Source organism: Nestor notabilis, unplaced genomic scaffold (assembly GCF_000696875.1).
Source record: "Nestor notabilis isolate BGI_N333 unplaced genomic scaffold, ASM69687v1 scaffold18220, whole genome shotgun sequence".
NCBI lineage: Eukaryota > Metazoa > Chordata > Aves > Psittaciformes > Psittacidae > Nestor > Nestor notabilis.
In genome coordinates, this window is record NW_009911204.1 from 16,919 (window position 1) to 25,819 (window position 8,901).

Consider the following 8,901-nt stretch of genomic DNA (forward strand, 5'->3'; position numbering starts at 1 on the left):
TCGTCCTTGTGGCCTCCCCTGCACTTGCTCCAGCAGCTCCATGTCCTTTTTATGTTGAGGACACCAGAACTGCACCCAGTGCTCCACATGGGGTCTCACCAGAGCAGAGTAGAGGGGCAGGATCAATTCCTTTGACCTGCTGCTCACAGTCTCCTATGGCAAAGCCACTCTCCCTGCCTGAATCTGGGCAGGAATTCCTACCAGGCCCATGAATTCCTTGCCTGAGCCCCTTGACCAAGCAATGAGAAATAAAGGCAGCAGACAAACTGGTCCAGTTCTTTTAGGCACCTGCAAAGCACTCAGCCCTTCCAGACACTCATCTGAGACCACTAAATCTTAATGAACTGGTTGTTATAGTTCTAAATGTAATGAAAACATAAAATCCAATTGCCAGAACAGACAGTGGCTGTTAGACTAATAAGATACGTATAAATTTGTTTATGCTGATGTCTGCCACAGTCTCATCCAGTGCCTGACAGTGCCCAAGTGTCCCAGATCTCCACGGCAGCAGACAGAGGCAGACAGTGAAGGATAAAATGGCTTTGGAGTAAGCAGCCGGGGAGGTTGATGACATGGATATGTGCAAGCAGACTGCAAGGATTCCATAGGAGCAGGCTCAAGCTCTCTGTCCCTCTCAGCACCACTAGCAGATGCTTAGAGAAGACTTTGGAAAGAGGGAAAGTGCATTTAATACCTGCCGGTACCCACCCAGCTTCCAGAAACGTGCAGCTCTGGGATTTCCTGAGCCTGAGATGGTCTCTCTGTGTCGAGTCACGCTTAGGAGACAACCTCTTCCAAGGATGTGTGCAAGGGCATTTTGACCCCTTAATCAATTTGCAGCAGCTACAACATCCTGTGCCACAGCTTAATGGAAGGCTATGATGGACTCCTTGGTTTTGCTTGTCTGTATGTGCTAAGGTGGGGATAGATCTGAATGTGCCCATTCAGTGCTATTGGGCAGGGAGGGATCTCAGTAGCCCTTAGTTCTTGTATATGTGCCTGGCGAGTGATATCCCACACAAACATGTACATGATATACACATTTCTCCCTGCCCCATACTCTTAAAACACACATACAAAGGTGTGTGAGATCCAAGTCTTCTCCAGACAGACTCTGCTCTTCTCACCAGCCTCTTCATATAGCAAATTTGGACCAAGAGACAAGATGCACATAGAGGTGAATGCAGTCAGGCATTCCCAGAGGCAAGTGTGCAGTGACCCCCTGTGCTCTTATGGAAGTTGTGTGGGAATTACATCACGCTAAGCTGCTTCACACTGTCTGTTTATCTTACAAAGTCCTTAGGGCAGAAGTGAATTGCATTTGCAAGCACCTCAAAGCTCTCAGAGCCAGAGGGGGAAGCAGCTTGGAGCAGTCCTACAGGGCTTGGAGGCAGACCCAGCACCCAAACCACAGCCAGCAGCTCTTGTCCTGACTGCACGCTAGGTCCCTGCCACTGGCTGTGCAAGCTCAGACTGCAGAAGGGCCCCTTTTGTTGGAAGTAGCCCCCACCACTGGGGTTGTATTTTCCATGGTGCCCCGTAGAGACTCTGAACATCAGCCTGTATGGACAGAGCTCATCACAGTCCAGCACGTTCAACTCCAGCGTGGGCTGCCCTGGTGGTCAGTTCCCCTCCGCACTCAGCGCTGCTACTGGTGGGACTGATGACTGCTTTCCCCGGTGGAGATCTAACCAGAGGAATTACAGGCTTCCGCCTCTCCCTGCTCCATCTGCTCTAGCACTGCATGGCTCCTGCAGAGCCAGCCCAGAAGAGACCACCCCCACAGGCCTAAAGATAGCCCAAACTAGCTAGACAGCAATTCTGAAACACTCAGCATCTCCTCCCCATCATTACCATGAACACACCAGAGTGTTATTAATCACTAGGAGGCAATGAAAATGCTCAGTGTGTTCCCTAGCATAGCCAGTGATATCCATCATAGATTCTCATATGAGAGCTTGGCTCCAAATCCTTTATGGGTAAGTTGCTGCTGGAATTCACCACCGGATGTTCCAAATGGGTCTTACCACTGCCCTTGGGTTGCCTGGACCTAAATCAGAGAGGAATCTAACTGATAAAGGGCAGATATGAATGAAGGCTGGGAATATACAGCATCTATAGGGTCCCTAAGCTGAGTTTGAAATTAGAGGAAAAGCTTCAGGAATGGCTCTTCCCAAAGAGAAGCAGTGGAGCAAAGGATGCTCTTCAGCTCTTCAGCTTTACTTTCCCAAGTACGTTTTATTGGGGATGGAGCTGAGGACAGCAAGGGATGGAACATAACACACAAACAAAGCTAAGTGGATTATCTGCATGCTGCTGATCCTGTTCTTCATTGATTTATCAGATTTAAATTTCATTGTTAAAAGCATGATTAACTGAGAGGGCCTAGGAAGGCAGAAGACACCCTATCATTATGCTGTGAGCAGACTCCCAGTTTGCAGCATATGACTGCTCAGGTGCGCTTCCTCAAACTACAGCCACTGGACACAAAAGCAACATTATAAGATCTTCAGGCTTAATACAGTGCCAGGCTCTGCACAGCAGAAATCTAGAGAGGGGCTTTGGACAAGGGATGCAGGGACAGGCCAAGGGGAATGGCTTGAACCTGCCAGAGGGGAGATTGAGATGAGCTCTGAGGCAGAAGCTCTTCCCTGGGAGGGTGCTGAGGCGCTGGCACAGGGTGCCCAGAGAAGCTGTGGCTGCCCCATCCCTGGCAGTGTTCAAGGCCAGGTTGGACACAGGGGCTTGGAGCAACCTGCTCTAGTGGAAGGTGTCCCTGCCCGGGGCAGGGGGGGAACTGGAGGAGCTTTAAGGTCCCTTCAACACAAACCAGGCTGGGATTCTATGGTTCTATTGTCCTGACACAGCAGAATCCTGCACTCTCAGACCCTGCCCAACACTCTCCATTTCAGGCAGTAACATCAAGCAGCAGCTCACCTCCAGCTAACTCACTTGTGGTGGGTGCCCCATGAAGCACATCCTGTGTGCATCTGTTTAGCTGCATGGTCATAACTGACCTGGATGGATGCAGAATGCGAATGTTAAATGCTGCTGGAATGGTTTTATATGAATAAAGGAAGAGGCTTGGGGTCTGTAAACAACTCTTCATCTTTCTGTTGCCCACTAAAGGGGACGGCAGTGCTGAGATGACAATCACTGTTATTAAACTGTCGGGATGGCTCCAGGAAGCTGGAGACTGCAGCGAAGCTTAATTATGGAGAGCAGCAGGGGAGGGACCCCTGGGAGAATGTGAGTGAACCTGTGAACACACTTAGTTTTGCTGATATTCTGAATCAATTCAGTGCAAAGTGGTACATTGCTGCGTGCTGCCCACAGCGACAGGAGCAGGACTCCAGCATCAGTCCTAATTACTATCAGTTCAGCTGAGAACTATCTTTGGAGGCTGTTTCTCTGCATCAGCCGTGCCTGGAAGGCAGATAAGACTAAGTATTCAAGGCCAGGTTGGATTGGGCTTGGAGCAACCTGGTCTAGTGTGAGGCACCCCTGCTCACGGCAGGGATTGGAACTGGATGATCCTTAAGGTCCCTTCCAACCCAAACCAATCTATGATTCTGAGTGAAGTGCTGCTAGACATGGTCCCAGCCAATGTGAACTCATACAAACAGCTGCCTGTTGAGATGGAACAATATCCCAGCTGGAAGAACATAGTTTTTTGCCTGTCCCTCTTCACAATTCAGCAAAGAATGAGGCCTGGATGTGGATAACCCAACCATCAGCTGGGATGCTGCGGTGCTGCCAGCTCCTTACCTCCTGGCTCTGCCGGTCAGCCTGTCCTTCCCTTTGGCTCGGCTGCTCACTGCAGGTACCACTTTTGGACCAGGATTGTTCGCATTTGCTCCACCTAGAAGACAGGTTGGAAATGCCAGGTAGGAGCAGGCAGAACCAGCTCATGGACCACAGAAGGGGCCAACATCCTTCTATCACTGCGAAGTACCTCTGGAGGGGAAGCCTCTGAAGCTGTATGCATACAATATATGTATTAGCTAAAGTAATAAATACAAATTGAGAATTTAGGGGTATTTCTTCTGTATTTTTTATTCCAAATTCCAATTATAAGTTAAATCATTCCTTGGCTAGTCTGCCTTGTGCTGTTCTTGGAAGACTTGTTCCTGTTCTCCCGTGGCACACGGCACAGACAGCACCACACAGCTGTGAGAGCAGGCACATGGCATGTGCCCAAAAGGAACCCCAAATCCATGAGCACGGCTGGAGAGAGCTCTCCCCATGAGGGTGTATCAGAGGTGCTGCCATTCAGTAGGGTGACAGAACCGAGTTTACTCACCTCTCCCGTTGGGAGGAAAGGATTTGTGCTGGAATTTCCTTGCGTTTCTTCCCCCTGAAAGGACAAAGCAAAGCATGCACGGAAGTGAGTGAGGTTCTGCAATGGACACGCAGCACAAAGCCTGATGTTCAGACAGGGTGTCACAAGGGAAAGCTTTGTTCTGCCAGTCCATCTCCTGAGCAACAGGAGTCATGATGGACTTATGCTAGTAAAGAAGCCAGCAGGTGCCACAGGGATCAGAGATGACGTGCTCTGGAATAGGATTGCCTCTCAACCCAGTGTCTGGGAAAGGAGGCAGCGCTGAGCCTCCGCACTGTGTCGTACAAGGTTACAGAAGCCACTGCTCTCCCTGGGGAGGTAAAAAGCACTAGCACCCAGATGCTCAAATCCCATCCCCTGAGCACTCTGCAAAGCAGAGAGGGCTGAGACCCCAACACTGTGCTCAGAGGCCCAGAAAAGCAGAGTTTCACAACTGACAGCACGACGGCTGCTGCGGCACTGGGATCGCAGGATCAGCGTTCACTAAGCGTCAGGACAGAGTCTAGGTGTCCCTTGCCAACCTTTCTTATTGCTGGGATTATCCAAGGCTGGCTCCCCATCCTCTTCAAACCTGCAGGTTAAAAACAGGCATTGTCAGACCTGAGCGTTCTCCTCCAGTGTGCAAAGCATGGGCAGGAGACCTCGAGACGACGCAGGCTCCAGCCTCGGCCCTTCTGCACCAGCCCACTGGCAAATATGTGCAGGTTTAGCAGCAGGAGCTGAAGCTGCATGCACCAACCAGGAGAAATGAGGCTGTGAGGCAATTCTACCCCAAAGGAGAACCTCCAAAACCTTTACATCAGTACTCGGTTGTATAGATTTAATCCTGTGAACATCCATGAAGCCTAGAGATGCCTGTAGCATAGCTGTACCATGCTCAAATGCAGCTTCCAAACACAATCTAAAGTAGCTTCAGGACTTGTCATCTCAGATCAGACTCGTTTGCTTGGTTTCTAATCCTGCTTGGTTTGTATTATGGTTTTTCTCTTAAAAATGGATAGATGGGAGCCAATAGGGCTCAAAGCTGTCTTGCCAGCAACACTCAGCACCCACTTGAGTCAATTCACCTCTCTCATTTGGGGTCTCAGAGACTGAAAATCTGTGTATTTGGTCCCATTCCTCAGCCAAAAGATCATCCCACCTATCTGCCCTGCACAAACTCGTATCAGAAAACCTACACAGCACTCCCCAACTCCACGCCCTACCAAAACCTGTCCTGCTGCAGGTGCCAAGTCATCCTCCAAAGCTTACTAGCTGCTGTGACCCAGTGGAACAAGCACAGCTGGAGGGACAGTGTTTAAAGCAGGGAAGTGTCAGACCCCATTAGGAGCTCTCCCATACTGTTCCCTGCATGTCCCCGTATCATATGGGCAGCTCTTCAAAGTGATCCCCTCACACCACAGTGCCTGAACCAGCTCAGTTTGAGGTGTGGAGGATATAGACATGTTGGTCTGTCCTGTGAGTCAAAAGAAAGGAGGAACAAGCAGGGCAGTGAGAAAACCTGTGGACTAGCAACGCAAGTATGTCCATCCCTGTTGCTAGAAGAGCACCTACACCCTCCTGCCATTGGATTTGTCCATGTGGAGATGGGGAGGATCCTCCAGATGTTGCCCAAGCGTTGATTCATGCTCCCCTCCCTCCCACAGTCCAAGTCCTGGTTGGACCCAAGGCAGGCAATCTGTCAGCACACGGTATCTCCCATCAGGGTAGGAGCCCTCAGGTCGGAAATAAACCATGAGAATCACTCTGGTCCCACTGACAGACAAGGTCAGGAGGGGAAAGAGATGACAGCGTGGACTCGGACAGCTCATCACTGCACAAGAGCTCATCACTGGCTGCAGGTGGCCTGCTGCACACAACGCACCCAGGGCAGGGGAGGACCTACATGTGCTCTGACTTCTCCACATCCCAAGCCCGTCGCCACTCGCCCTTCGCGTTCTTGTGACGTGCCACTCGCTCCAGGTCAATCTGATCCCGCTCCCGCTTCCAGCGCAGGTACTCCGAGCGCTCCCGGCCCGTCATGGGGAAACTCAGGTCTCCAGGGCTCTTCTGGGCTGACTTCCCGCCATCCTAGCACAGGGAAAAGAGCTTGTTCATGTCTGAGTAGCTGCGTTCAGGGCACCACCAGAGGTGCTCAGCACCACTCGAGACCAGCGTGGCGCAAAGTCAGCTTCTCTCTCTGAAGTGATGTGCCCTCACTCAGCGCTTTACCCACAGCCTGAACACACTGTCCCGGTGCTGGCTGACCTCACAGGCAGGAGAAGTGGGGCAGAAGGGGTTACAAAGCTTGGTTGGAGCCATGCTGTAAATCCATACCCAGGTCAGAACAGGCCACCATTCCCACCCAGGGGTATCCCACAGTGACACTGAGAATCCGTGGCAGTGGATTCTTGACACTTGTCCCACTTCACCCAGACCACACAGGTTCTGTCTCAGTTCAAAGGATTGAAATTGCTTCTACCTAAACCCCTGGATTTTGTCCTATCTGGATACACTCCTATTGCCTTAATGAGATGGGGCTTCACTGCTGTTTCCCCCACCTGAACCACAGTGTTTCTTTGGATCTCACTGCACTTTCTCACCTCCTGATGGGGGAGGCAGCTGTCCTAAGATGCAGTTTTTCATTCTAGATATTCAATACCTGATTCCAAACTTTTAAAACATGCCTCTAATTCCATGTGGAAACGGCCACAGGATTGATTCACCCTGTCTGTACTTACAGTCACTTCAACTGCAGGCGTAAACCACACAGTGGCTCTCACCTGCTGTGCTCCTGCTCACCTGAAGGTTTTAAACCCAAATGTTCTCAGTTTTTCCTGGAAGAGGCACTTTGATAAGGTTTACTTATGGCAAAAAGCTCCTGGAGTGCCTGCAACACCTCCCAGCTGAGTCTGAGAGGCTGAACTCTCACAGAAGATGCTGATTAACCCCCCTACCTGAAGACTTTGAGACACTTAAAGTTATGCCTTTAAAATCCTCCCTACTAACAGGGTCCTGAAGGAAAAGAACCATCTGTGGCCACCAGGCATCCTTCTGAGCTGCAGGCATGGGGCTAGGGCCCACTCTGCACCCACAGCAAGTGCCAGGAGCAATATTCTCAGGCAAAGGGGCTCTTTACCTTCAGCCTCCTGGTTTATCACTCCTCCTCATGACACACCGGGTAAGTGCTGCCACTTTTCAACACCTTAAAGCTTAATGAGAAGACAGTTCAGAGCTGATGGAGCAGGGAGGGGCTGGGGGTAATCCTGCTGTCAGATTAATGGCCATGGTGGAACAGGAGCCAAGTGGCCGTGGTGTGCTGTCAAGCAACACTGCGCAGCAAATAGCTTAGTGCAGAGCTGAGTCCTGGGGTGCTAATTACCAGCAGCTAATTCATCACTTCCTACACGTGCCTTTCCCTCACCCCTTCCCAAACAGGGATTAGCTCCTCGGCGTTGCAGTGTGGATAAAAGCAGAGCAGGGAGGAAGGAGGGACTGAAAGCCCTGTTACCAAGGAGACCCACCCGCGTGGGCTGGAGATGGGGTGGCAGTAATTGCTCCTCCATTCGTTACTGGCAGGAGCTGGGGACCTGAACTGCATCCCCAAGGAGGCAGGGATGAGGGCTGCAGAAAGGCAAAACACACTGGGCAAAGCCAGGGCAAGCACAGGTCCCTGGGTCGGGGCACAGGCCCAGAGGTGCTCCCACAGCTTCCAGCCCCGTGGTGTGATAGAGCACAGTGGGTCCTGCCACGATGGATCCCGATGCACCCACAGAGAAGCATGAGCATCACACAGCAGGGTTCAGCCTCCACAGCTGGAGGATAAGAGGAGCGTCCTGCACCGTGACCCTGATCCTTAGCAAAGAGGAAGCCAGAAGCAAGGAAAAGCCTGAGCCTGATGCCCCTCTCTCTGGTGGGCAGATGCAGAGCTGGCTGTGCTGAGCAGGAGGCTCACCTTAGCTGCAGCATAGCTGTGGTTATCTGGACCACAAGGCTCTTGTGCTCCCCTTTTCTTCTCTGGGGGATCTCAGCTGGAATTAATGTTTAAGAGCCCATCTGTGTCCTCCTAATGAAGCACACTGAGGTGGGGCTATTCAATTTGTGCTCCATTAATTAAAGCATCTGCAGGCACAGGGGAGCCACACATCCTCCAGGGTTTGCATTCAACAGTCAGAGGGAAGGCCTGAGCTTTAATTTACCTCCATCCTACGCAGCTTCTGCAGAACGGAGGGGCTGTAGCTCAAACAGCCTGAGCCTTTCAACACACAAACAGATGGCTTTGGGAGAGAAACCAGCTTGGGCTGTGCTACCACATGGGTGAGCTCCTTACCCTTTGTTAACAGCCCTGCTGCTGTGCTGGGGAATTAAGCAGCCATGACAAGGTGTGAAGGGCAGGTCCCCTGTCACCTCCTTCCAGTGCTGATTGCTTCATAGAACCATAGAATCCCAGCCTGGTTTGGGTTGAAGGGACCTTAAAGCTCCTCCAGCTCCAACCCCTGCCACGGGCAGGGACACCTTCCACTAGAGCAGGTTGCTCCAAGCCCCTGTGTCCAACCTGGACTTGAAAACTGCCAGGGATG

General features: G+C 51.4%; 1 protein-coding gene across 1 annotated transcript in view; it reads right to left on the reverse strand.

Annotated features, from left to right (window-relative positions):
* LOC104405054 (uncharacterized protein C15orf52 homolog) overlaps positions 1-8,901 on the reverse strand; it is a gene marked incomplete at its 5' end in the record, with an annotated part of 34,034 nt that overhangs the window by 3,715 nt on the left and 21,418 nt on the right. The window contains 4 exons of the mRNA XM_010013650.1: positions 3,769-3,862; positions 4,304-4,357; positions 4,864-4,913; positions 6,228-6,412. Coding sequence (XP_010011952.1) covers positions 3,769-3,862; positions 4,304-4,357; positions 4,864-4,913; positions 6,228-6,412 — 383 coding nt within the window. The remainder of the gene's footprint in view (positions 1-3,768; positions 3,863-4,303; positions 4,358-4,863; positions 4,914-6,227; positions 6,413-8,901) is intronic.